The following is a 12,836-nucleotide window of genomic DNA, read 5'->3' as shown; positions in this document are numbered from 1 at the left end:
GGAAATGGAGAGGCAGTCCCTGGCTGCTTCTTAGCAGGAATATTGGGGAGGAAGTATCCCTCTCCTGTGCTATAAGGGGATGTTTCAGATAAAAGGAAAGGAGACAATGGTAGCAACACCCTAGCTGCCCACCCTGAAGCTCACCTTCAAGACTTAACAGTCAACACACAAACCTTCTAGGGTTATATAGGACAACAGGGGGAAGGCCTCAGGGGAACGAGGAAGAAGAAATAAATGCGTATTTTTTTCTCTCTCCCACCGCAGAAGTCTTAAACAGCACTAAAAGGCTCCCATTTCAGACTGGCTCTGAAAAACATTTGTAGGGGATTGGCATACTGCAGTGTTTTGCTATACATTGGTACCTCGGTTTACAAACTTAATCCATTCCAGAAGTCCATTATTAAACAGAAACCATTCTTAAATCGAGGTGCGCTTTCCCTAATGAGGCCTCCCGCCACCGGTAACCTTCCACCGTTCAGATTCCGTTCTTAGACCAAGTTAAAGTTCACAAAGGACACTACTTCCAGTTTTGTGGAGTTCATAAACCGAATAGTTGGTAAACAGGGCTGTTCTTAAACCAAGGTACCACTGTATATTTATTTAGACAATTTATATCCTATTTAACCAGCATCATTTCCTGAGCAATGTACAAAAGAATGCAGTGCAGAAAAGAAAAAAACCAATTAAAACTATAAAATCAGGCTTCAAGTAAAATGCCTGCTGGGGTTTTAAAACAGTCAAGCTTAATTTTTTGTCATGTTTCTAGTACAGTCGTACCTTGGAAGTTGAATGGAATCTGTTCTGGAAGTCCATTCGACTTCCAAAATGTTCGAAAACCAAAGCGCGGCCAGTCGGAAGCCGCAGAAGCCCCATCGGACGTTCAGCTTCCAAAAATAGTTTGCAAACTGGAACACTCACTTCCGGGTTTGTGACGTTCGGAAGCCAAAATGTTCGAGAACTAAGCTGTTCAAAAACCAAAGTACGACTGTAACTATATTTGTGGAGGCATATTGAAGTTGGTTGTCACATTGTTTCTGCCTGTCTCTCTGTCTTTCAGCTAAAGTTGTAGATCTTGACTCTTGCCTTTCAAAGAAGCCCCTGGAGGAAAAGGTTTCTCAGCCTTATAGCGCTAGAGAGAGCGTGTCGGAGGTCCAGTCCCTTAGCTCGTTCCAGTCAGAATCATGTGATGATAATGGTAGGTAGATGATGCCTTGCTGTTTCATGTCGCTCTGTTTCTTTGTCTACCATCTCCCCATAGGTGCCTCACGCTGGCATTACAAATATCAACAGGCATATCATATTCTGTCAGGACCGACTCACTCAGTTGGGCAAAGATCTGCAGCAATAGCCTCCCAGTAGCAGCAGCAGCACTCCCACTTGCTGGGAAAGTGAGGTGTGAGTTGGGGCATGGGCAGAGACAGCCAGGCGCTTGCGCAGGTGCAACACACAACCCAGACGCCACCTCAGTATTGCCCCTCAGCCTCCTGGTAAACGGCAGTGATGCTTCTGCCGGGAGGCCATTACTGTGTCCCCACCCCTCTGGGTGAGTGAGCCACTACTGCAGGGATGCATTATTATAAGTTGCAGATGACGTCGTAAGCTGGCTATAAGTCCTTTAAACCTGTAATGGTTAATGGTTAATGTTTGATGTGAAGACAAGGAGTATTCTTTTTGTAAAAATAGTGAGGTTGTGAATATTGGAGGTGTGTGGGATGGAGTGAGGTTTTAAAATGTCTGAAAACTGGATTACTGCTTCATTTGTCTCCTCTTTTTCCTTGCTGCTGCCTCAGCTCCCATATGGATCAGAGCAGTACTGAGTGAAAGCAGAGTATGAGGGACTGGCTTGTAAGTCTGATAACGTTAGTAATGAAGGAAGTTGTCCAGCAGGGCTTTTATTGTGTTCTGTCTGGCTTATGCCACGATAAGGAGCAGATGTGTGCCAAATCTCTGTGCATGGAAGACATTCCACTTCACTGAATCAGGCCCTATTCTATTGTCAGTGTGAGCGAAACGCTCTGAAAGTGGCCCTGACCTGTCAAAAGTACTCAGTGAATTTACTTTTGATTTGACCTTCATTGGGTTATTTTTTAAATTACTCCAAAGCTTCATTTATGTTTTTGTTACTAAGCTTAGGAAAATAATTGGCTACCATTTTAAAATACATAGTATTTTGCTCATGCTCAGCCAAGATGTCCTGTCTGCTTATTTCAGTGTATTAACTTGTTTGTGGTCTCAACATAAAACTTCCTTTTATTACTTAACCAAAAAAAAAAAGTAAGTTTATTTTTTATTTTTTACTGATCACTAGCACTTTCAGTGACGTTTCTGTGTATGTGTTTGTTATATGTATATGCATTAATGGTTTTTCAGTACGAAAGGAACTTAAAAAAAGCTGTAGAACAGAAGTAGTGTTTTGAAACGAGTTTATAGTTTTGCACTGTAACAACTAGTACGCACCATTCGTTTCTCTATGGCTGGCTGCAAGTTCCAAATACGCTAGTATGATTCAGAGTGATAAAAGAAAGGAATGCAAATGGTAAATGTCAGAATTGAAAGTCACAGTTGACAATACTATGCAGCTATGAGCATGACACTTAGCTTGCCAGTTCTCCACTCAGCCAGTTAATTAGAGAACCAGAGAACTCTAGCCTACGATTTGGCTGGTTATGTCAAAATTTTCCCTCCCCACTCTCCAGCTTTTCCACTCACATTCCCATTGCCTCTGTATCTTGTGTTGCTTCCCCACCCGCTTCCCTCTGTCCATGCAGCCTCTCCCATTGCTGGGCTCTGTGAATTTTTGGCTCCACTTCACCCCCTTCCCCTTCTTCCCTCACTTTCTCTGACTTTATATTCCTCTTCTGCTGCCCCTCTCCATTTTCTCCTCAGTTTGTCTGCTTCCTGTATCCTGCCTCCAGCTATCCTGCCCTGTGATGTAGACTATTCCAGAAAACTTTGAATTGCAAGCTTTCAGTTTGTGTCAGGAAAATTCCTGATCCCCCCCCCCCCCCCCCTAGAAATTTTATCTTGTCTATTTTACTTGTCTTTAGCCATCATAGCCAATAATTTTGAACCTGTTGCGCTTGCCTAGTGTTTATATGCAGTTGGCATCCATACCTTGTTACTAATGAACTTTGGAAATGGAAAAATAAAACACTGGAAAGATTTCAGTCCCTGATCACTGAACCTGTCCTCCTTTTCCTCTTCCTACACATCAGCTGCATTACCTTATGAAATAGCCTTGATCCAAGCCTGTTTCATTAAACCTTTTAGTGCTTTTAAAAATGACCTCCACTTAACCTTTTCTCTGATTCTTCAACTTGCCTTCCCCTGTCATGAACTTCACATAAAACCTGCTCAACATTCCTACCAAGCACACCTCTTACCTTTGCACTCATAAAAGCTGGATTATTTCCCAGAATTCTATTTATTCTTCCTTTTTTAGAAGTTAAAAAATTGTGAACATCCTATGCACTGGCTGTGGGGGAGCTGTTTGCAGACCAGCTGTGGAGAAGCAGCATAGGGCTTTAGGACACATAACAGCCATAAAACAGGTTCCATTTGCAAAACTAAGATGCCATTTTGAATTTCAGCAAATTTTGATCTACCACCTGCAATCCTTTAGGGGGGGGGGAATTATTGTATCAGTAAAACGAACCAGTGAAATGCTACATGCAAACTTGACTTAGGACTAGTTCACACCTTACTCTTTTTGTAAATAAAATAATATACATGTGCAGTGCATCAATTATGAATGGTGAATGTCTGTATAAACAATTTTTCCTGTTTAAAAAAGAATAGGAGCAACTGAGAAAGAATTGGGCATTTATGTGTGAAAATTGGCCGTTTAAATCAACGAGTGCCATTCACAATTGACATCACACATGTATGTTGCGCTTCAGTATCCATTCCCAGATACTAAAAGTAAAGTGCGAATGAGCCCTGATGATTGCTAAAATGTATATACGCATGTTCATCTTTGCAATCCATTTCCCGTTCTAATAACCTTTCCAGACCATTCATTTAGAGCTGTTTGCAGAGTCCAGAGTATATTCAAAGAGGCAAAAGCATAGAATTTTTTTGAATGTGTATTCACAGTCAGAACAGAATGCCACTGGTGCTTGTGTAAACATTATGTGCCTAACCCCACTTGAAACGTGCAGTTGTGTGTAATTATTAGAAGATTTTTAAGCGTTGTTGTTTTTTTTATGTTTCTTGGTATGCTTTTATATGCTGTTTGAAACTGCTGCTAATTATAAGTTTCTCTTTTAATTTGCTCCTTCCCATACTTTTTACAAGCTTCCCTAGTGACTGTAATACACCTTGTCAATGCTGTTGTTGACTCGGTGGGAAAAGAAGGTATATAGTTTTCACTTTTTATTTATGGTCTGGGCAGAACGTTGCATGCATTTCTCTTCTAGGAATGTAATAATGCATTGGAGGTATTAAAATAAGATACATCGTTTCTTATAAACAGTATACACAATGGTTTGCTTTAATAGACACACAAATGGGGATGTTTAATCTATTCTCACATTTTTTTGACTCAATTTTCGAAAAGACCACCTCTGCGTGTATTCATGCACTAGGGCATTCTAACATGAAAACAGCATCAAATCCTGGCATGTTACCATAACACTGAGCACAGATTATCCCTTTATTATCACAAGTACATTCCCTGAATAGGAGAAGGCATGCCCATCAGTCCTGTGTGTCTCAGTTACTCCTAGATGTGCACCTGATAAGGCAGCAGCCGCAACAGAGAAGCTCTGCTCCCAGTTTATGTATCTCCCCTATCTGAGCTGCACTCAAGCAGGCAAAGACTCTGCCTGCATGTAACCTTTTCTCCTCCCACTTCAGTCCTCTTCTGGTCCTGGGAGACAGTGGAACAGGAGAGGTGATGGCAGGAGGAGGAGGTGTGGAAGCCTTTGACCAGGCATAGGCAAACTTGGCCTTCCAGATATTTTGGGACTACAGTTCCCATCATCCCTGACCACTGGTCCTGTTAGCTAGGGATGATGGGAGTTGTAGTCCCAAAACATCTGGAGGGCTGAATTTGCCTATGCCTCTCCTTGACTCTACACCAGCCTGACCTATCCCTTCCTCCCCTTGTTCTCCACTCTCCAATCCTGCAGCTTCTCCTGCCTTTGAATATTACAGGCTCCCTCAAATCACAGATCCCTTCTTCCAAGTCAGTCTCCAAACCCACATTGTCCCAGTGCCCATTCCTCAGTGTCCAGTCCCTGACATCCTGTCTCTCAACCTCATTCTTCCCCATAGGTGAGCAGTAGCAATCTGCCATCATAGGGCCCAGTTGTTCCTTACAGCATCTTTCCCCTTCCCTCTTCTCTGCACAAAGGCTTCGCCAGTATCAGAGCTATCGCCCAGCTCTTAAGCCATTTGTTTTGCAGCCGGAACAAGTGAGAACTGCCCCATGCAATGTCATGAATGAAAAGAGGATTGAAGAACACACTTCACACTAGTGCATGCTATACACAGTGCTCCTTTGGGAAGTTGTGGACTCTCCTTCCTTGGAGATTTTTAAGCAGATGTTAGATGGTTATCTGTCATGAATGCTTTAGCTGAGTTTCCTGCATTGCAGGAAGTTGGACTTGACAACCCCAGGGGTCTCTACCAACTCTACATCTCTATGATTTGTTTATGTTTATATATATATGAAGATTTAGCTCATGAAATCCTTGTAGGTCTTGCATAACCAGAAGAGAAAAGAAGCAATCCTATTAACAATACTACCCACCCCTTCTGTTGAGATAGTAGAGGTGAGCAAGTGCTATGGCACTGTTTAAAGTACAGTTTGCCTAGGGATATTGTAGCTGGGTGGTTGAATGCAAACAGAAAAGAAGTTTGGTGCAATGTTTAACAACATGAACTATGAACTGAGGTGTCTCCAGTTCAAATTTTAGGTCAGCCATTAATTTGCTGGCTGGCCCCTAAGTACTCAGAATATGCCGCTCTCCCCATATGTAATGATGGTGATGGTGATAATAAAACAGCTTACTTTACAGGATTACTGAATGGTACACAAAGCATCTTAAATGCACAGAACAAGTGTGATATAAATACTGTGATATTCTCCAAGGCATACAGTTGACATGCAAAGTAGAAAGTACCTGAAAATGTTGCTCATCAGACAGATTTAGTTCTCCTGTTAACGTACCTGCAAACAGCCTCAATAGTACCAGCCTCAGTAAAGTTTTGGTTCACACCAGGCTCGTACCATAGCTTTTTCCCAGCGTAGGTTTCTTCTTTCCCTGGGGTACACCTCTTCTGTGTGGTAGACTACAAGGAGAAAATAATCAAGACTTTAATGTTTTTGGAAATAGTCCTCTCCTTTTATCCTGCTCATTTTTGACTCTGTAGAAAATGCTCTTTGAATCAGCTTCTATGCATAGATAGACATCTACAGTGGTACCTTGGTTTACGAACTTAATCCGTTCCGGAAGTCCGTTCTTAAACCAAAGCGTTCTTAAACCAAGGCGTGGTTTCCCATAGCAGTGGGGTACTCAATTTACAAATGGAACACACTCAACAGGAAACAGAACATGTTCTTATTCCAAGGCAAAGCTCACAAACCCAAACACCTACTTCCGGGTTTGCAGTGTTCTTAATCCAAGTTGTTCATAAACTAAGCTGTATCTGTACCACTGTATCTGTTTGTATTAGCGGGTGGGAAATGTTCCTTTAGGGTCAAGCTAGATAAACAATACAATTGTAAAAAAAAGACTATGTCTTCTGGATACAGGCTGTGCATTTCTGACATCCCTTACATGTGTTGTAAGTTGGTTTGTCAAATGCTGCTATCAGTATACATGGAGCTTTATAGAGTAGAAAGAGGATACATTCTTGCTGTAAATGAGTTTATCATCTTAACATTCTCAACTCAGGGAAACAGAAAGAAAATAATGCAGGGATATACAGGGAAGGAGAGTGCTACTGTTTCATTTATTTATTTTATTTGTATCCACCCCTTCATCTTTAGATCTCAGGGCAGTTCACAACATAAAATACAAGCTAAAAACAAGAACATAATAATAATAAAAAACAATTTCATTGAACTTGCTTAGGCTTGCTTACAGGTTTAGTTGCAGGAGGGCATTTGAAGCAGGGTTAAGCTCTAGACAACAAAAGAGATTAAGATGTATCCTATTTAGTAATGGCAAACTCATTTTCCGACTGCCAGCCCTTACGTAGCCAAGGTGGCACCAGCCGCAGAGAGGTACCTGCAGATTTGGAGGAACACAAAGTTTGCAGAAGTTCAAAACATATTTTAGGAGGTCGAATGGGGGGGTGACTTTTCAGTGACAATTGAGCACGCCGTGGAGTGCTGAATGTTCGAAAGGGGTTGGAAAAGGTGTATTCCGGAATATTGTATTCTTTGGGGGGGGGGGAGGGTCCTGGTTGTCTGGCTGGAATCCCAAACAAGAGTATTCTGTGCTGCCACATGTTGTTGCAGTTCCCACTTGTAAAGCCTAAAAGAAAGTCTTCAAAATCATTTCATTAAGATTTTACTCAGCAAGCACTAAATCAATGGAACACTTCCTTAGACAACTATCCCCCTGAAATCTTATATAACAGAGCCTCGGTTTGTAAGGGGCTGGGACCAGGGCTGCTGCCTTGCCCTGGCAATTGAGGGGGCCGGGGGCCGCACGATGGCATGTGCACATGACATCAGCACACCGCAAACATGGGGGCCCCGTGGCCCCTTCCCCCCCCCCCCCCGGTGCCTATGGCTAGGACACCAATGATTTGAACTGGCAACCAAGGTTCACTATGTAATGAAAAGCTTTGTTTTAGTCTGTGCAAAACAGGTTCATAAATCTATATTATCAAACTATTAATCTATTTTTTGAAGTTTAGGTTCACGGTTATTAGACAGCTTCATTGTTTCAGTAATCTATTTAGCTATTAGGCTGTGCATAATGACAGTAGACAGCTGATTCCAGAATTAGCCACAAGGATAAAAAAACAATAACCCCACAAATATACAAAACAATTAAGCCCCATCAGAGAAGCCATATTCAATCAATAATGTGTGTTCAGGGTTTTTACTTGTCCGTCAGCTACCTTGCTGGGTCTCCACCCTTCTTTCCAAGCCCTGTCTTCGATCAGGATCCAAAGAACCACACAATTATTTCTACACACTCAAGAGTTTGTTTCTCGAAACAACATCCCACATGACCAGTTGGGGACTTTACAGAAGCAGTTTGTGATATGACTGTTTGAAGGGAATAAAAAAGTTTTTAGAATCTTATTTTGCATATCTAAAGTATCTCTTTGGATCTCACCTTTAAACTATAAAGTCTCCCTTCCTTAACTTACAAGGGGACAATAGAAGGGGTATTGTTACTGTTGCCATTGTCTACGTTCTTACTGTTTTTAGGCTATTGAGTTCTTTTGAACTACTTGATGCCTAACTGCACATCTTTTTTCCCTCTCTCTCCACTTTGCCACCTAAAGAGTCTTTCGCTGTTCCCGACCTGAGCAATTCAAGAGGTGACTTCTGCATGTAGTTGTTTGTTGCCATTCACGGAAATGTTTCTGTTAATATTTGGCCCCCGACACTAACTTGGTTTGCTCACTGTGTATGTATGCAGTTATTTGCCTCCAGTTACTAGACGCTTATTCTAGCCCAGTGCAATTTCCCCTTTGTAGAAGGGATCACAAAATCTTGATACTTGTAACATAGCGATGTTTTACCAGTCAAGCCAGTAAGCAGTTTTGTTTCAAGTGCAATATTATATTCTTGCCCTGCAACAGAAAGTGATTTTCTGCATGATTGGCTTATATGGAGACTTTTGTTTTTGCATTTGAATGCCTGAGTGTCCTTACTAATAGTTTCGTAGGGGTTCTGTTATAAAATTAACTCCACAGCCAATGGCCAGCAATTAATAACATTAATACTAAACTGGTAAGTGTTATGGATGTTTTAACAGTTAGGGAATCTTAAACTTACTGGCCTCAGTCCGGAAAAATCAAATTGTAATTTAAAACCCATTGAAATCAGTGGGGTGAGCTTTCATAATCTTGCTAATTTTGACGGACTAATCTTGCAATTCTGCACACTGTTACTCCAGAGTAAGTACCACAGGGCTCGGTAGGACGTACTTCTGAGTAAACATGGCTCAGATCATGCCAGACTTTATTTCAAACAGAGCCACGAGCTTGTTGCAAACATTACATTGAGATAAAGGTAGTTACCATGCACCAGATTGTTCCACTAACAGGCTTTCAGACACTTTTATTTTATTCAAAGAATGATTTTCCTGCCGTTGTGTACCAGCTCATTCCTTAGCTCACTTTAGGGTGAGGTATGTTGTGATCCTAGTTAGCCCAGACTTGAATAATACAATAAACTATTTGCATGGTGCACCGTGACCTTGCTGTTGTAATGTTGAATGTTCGTTAACCTCGGGGGCAGATTCCTCCCATTCCTCTTGTGTTCTAATAGCTGGTGGTTGTGTTGTCCTTAGTGCAGTATATTGATTTTTCAGAGTTAGATACTGAAACCCGCTTTGTTTTTGCCCTTCAGGCTATCACTGGGATACCTCTGACTGGATGCCCAATGTCCAACTGCCTGGCATACAGGAGTATCCGAATTACGAGGTGGTTGAAGAAGCGGCACCCCTGTATACAGATCCAAATTCCATTGATGCAGACTACTACCCTGGAGGTTACGACATTGAGAGTGACTTTCCACCTCCGCCGGACGACTTCCCAGTGCCTGACGACCTCCCACCGTTGCCACCTGAGTACAGTGATCAGTTTGACTCAATACAGCAATCCAGGGACATGCCTGCTGTAGGTAGCTTGGGATCCTCTGCGAGGAGCAGGCAGAGGTTCAATCTCAGCCAATACCTTCCCCATCACTATCCGCCAGACCTGTCAGAACCTCAGAACACAAACAACGGAGTCTCCGGGAATTACAGAGAACCCTTTGCTCCTTACACAGTAGGGTACAGCAGAGACTTTGAAGCGCCCCTCGTAGACAACATGTCCATGTCTGTGTACGCTTCCACAGCTTCCTGCTCCGACGTGTCGGCATGCTGTGAAATGGAGTCTGAGGCCATGCTGAGTGACTATGAGAGTGGAGACGATGGACATTTCGAAGAGGTGATCATCCCTTCGCTCGAGCCTCAGCACCACACAGAAGTCTGACACCCTTCCTCAATTAAAAGTGCCTGGATGTTAATGAACTTAAAAAATAAAAAAAAGTATTCTAGAGAAAAATATCGGAGAGCTTATTTTTCTTGGCAGCAATGCTTGAGCCGCTTTCGTTTCAGTGAGCTAAAACTGGCATGGCTGCACTGGATCATGTAGCTCATTTCAACTTGTTAACCATTTCCTGACCTCGTTCCCACCGCTTGACTGATCACAAGTCTCCCATTGGCTGTGCCATCCCCCCAAAAAAGTGTTTTTTGTACTTACATTGTCTATGTTAAAAGAAATAAAGCAAAAACACATACCACTTCCTCATTTTAGCATGATAAATGTATTTATATCGTTCAAGAGCAAATCATTTTTTTTCTTATCTCTTTTTGTAAATTTTATGTACAGTTTTGATTTCGATAATTTTAACTAGATTTTGTAGATACTTTCGAAACTTGATTTCCACTGATTCTAGTGGTGTTTTTAGTGTGCCGTTAAACCAACACGCCCTGGGTCTTATAGCATTCAGCAGTTCACCGTTTTGTTTTGTTTTCCACAGAAGTGTGACATTTCATTTATAGATTTCTATGTAATCATGCATTTCCAAGTGTACATAATTTCCAGCTGTAAAAGATTCCTGATATTTTCTGGGTGACGAACATGGAAATATCCCACCTGGGTTTCTGTACTCTAGGACAGTTACACATTTTTCCTTTCTTGAAAAGTGTGGGGGGCGGGAGGAGGGACGCCACTGCATACCTATTTAGAACCAAAACCACCATGGCACAGTTTTATAGTGTCTGTATATTTGTGATGCAATGGTCTTGTAAAGGTTTTTACTGAAATCTACCATTAGCCAGTCTTTCTTACTGACAATAAATTATTAATAAAATACTTTAGCTTTGTTCACCGTTATCTACTTCATATCTATTACACAGGTGTAACGTTGCAGATGCGTTGCTTAGGGCAAGCCTAGCCAGCAAAAGAACAAATCAAAGAAAAACGATGTTCCTTATACAGTCCACCAGATGGCAGCATGAGCCTGCTTAATTCATTAAAATAAAGAGTAGCACAAATGGGATGAATGGATGCAATATGTAAGGATGAGAATCACGTTTCAGATGCTTCTCTTTTATGCACTGATTGTAGCACCGGTGAGTGTTATACAATTATACCTCCACCCCATTCTCTGGAGAGAATAAGCGTATCCAACAGTTACTTAGAAGATCGCAGAGGTATTAGTCTTCATAATGATTTCTAGAATCCTCTTATTCCTTTTGACTGCTGCTAGTGCTTTGGATTAGGTTCTCAGCCTATTTAGTGGCAATGATGCAATTCTGCTGTTGGATGAAGAATCTCATTGTTGAAATCCCAGCGAAAACATAACCGTGCTTTATCATTCACATGCCACTTAACATCTAACAGCACAGCCCATGTAAAATAAGTGCTCTGGCCAAGGGACATGCCAAGCATTTGCTAGGAAAACATGGGGAAATTGGCATGACCACTGCATGCTCGATACATGCATAATGCTGATCTGCCGGATGCGCCCCTCTGTATATTTAGGAATGTATTCAAACCCCTTGTCCTATGCAAGCATGTGCTTAGCATTGCTTGAGGGGGGTGTGGGCCTGCAGGCCCTACTTACTGAAGGAGAAAGTGGAGGGTCTGCCATACTTGTGTAAGCTCCATGAGTGAACATGCATTGAGTTTGCATGAGTGCAGCAGGGCTCCCTGCTTCAGACCGTCACCTTCCAATACATGGGGAGGAGCATAGGACCAGGCAATGGGTGCACGATGGAAGGGAGCAGCAAGTGCAGCCTTACTCATGTAGAACCATGGAATTGTAGAAGTGGAATCGACCCCAAGGGTCATCTTGTGAACCCCCCTTGCAAAGCAGGAATCTCTTCTAAAGCATCCATGGAAGATGTGCATCCAACCTCTGCTCAGAACCATCAAAGGAAGGAGAGTCCACCATCTCCCAAGGAAACCTGTTCCGCTGCCAAACAGCTCTTAATTCCAGAAAGTTCTTCCTGATGTTTACTCAGAATCTCCTTTCTTGCAACTTGAAGCCATTGGTTTGAGTCCTACCCTCCAGAGCAGGAGTTTGGCACTGAACACCTGAATAGAACTATGGTCGTTTTATAAAGTTTTACAACTTCACAAATTATTTCTCTCCACAGTCATAGGCACTATAACTCTGATTACAAGATGCTACAGACAAAGTAGGGATGCGGGTGGCGCTGTGGGTTAAACCACAGAGCCTAGGACTTGCTGATCAGAAGGTCGGCGGTTTGAATCCCCGTGACAGGGTGAGCTCCCATTGCTCGGTCCCTGCTCCTGCCAACTTAGCAGTTCAAAAGCACACAGTCCAAGTAGATAAATAGGTACCACTCCGGCAGGAAGGTAAATGGCGTTTCTGTGTGCTGCTCTGGTTCGCCAGAAGTGGCTTAGTCATGCTGGCCACATGACCCGGAAGCTGTACACGAGCTCCCTCGGCCAATAAAGCGAGATGAGCGCCGCAACCTCAGAGTCGGTCACGACTGGACCTAATGGTCAGGGGTCCCTTTACCTTTACCTTTAACATTTCTATAATCTCTGATGACTTCTTTTTTTAAAAAAAAGGACAAAATGCCCAGAACTATCCTATACCACCAAGGTGGCTAACCTGT

At 42.4% G+C, this 12,836-nt stretch overlaps 1 protein-coding gene across 9 annotated transcripts in view; it reads left to right on the top strand.

The window, feature by feature from the left end:
• Nucleotides 1-11,071, top strand: part of FAT1 (FAT atypical cadherin 1) — a 120,165-nt gene extending 109,094 nt beyond the window's left edge. For 5 of the 9 annotated variants that reach the window (XM_028743898.2, XM_028743902.2, XM_028743901.2 and 2 more), the window contains exons 26-29: nt 1,058-1,195; nt 4,297-4,356; nt 8,476-8,511; nt 9,548-11,071. In XM_028743898.2, coding sequence (XP_028599731.2) covers nt 1,058-1,195; nt 4,297-4,356; nt 8,476-8,511; nt 9,548-10,173 — 860 coding nt within the window. In that variant the 3' untranslated portion in view covers nt 10,174-11,071. The other 4 variants (XR_013394261.1, XM_028743897.2, XM_077934276.1 and 1 more) reach the window with 4 other exon arrangements.
• The last annotated feature ends 1,765 nt before the right edge of the window (nt 11,072-12,836 follow it).

This window comes from Podarcis muralis, chromosome 9 (genome assembly GCF_964188315.1).
Source record: "Podarcis muralis chromosome 9, rPodMur119.hap1.1, whole genome shotgun sequence".
Classification (NCBI taxonomy): domain Eukaryota; kingdom Metazoa; phylum Chordata; class Lepidosauria; order Squamata; family Lacertidae; genus Podarcis; species Podarcis muralis.
Note: the sequence above shows the minus strand (reverse complement) of the source record. Positions and strands in the feature narration are given on the sequence as shown.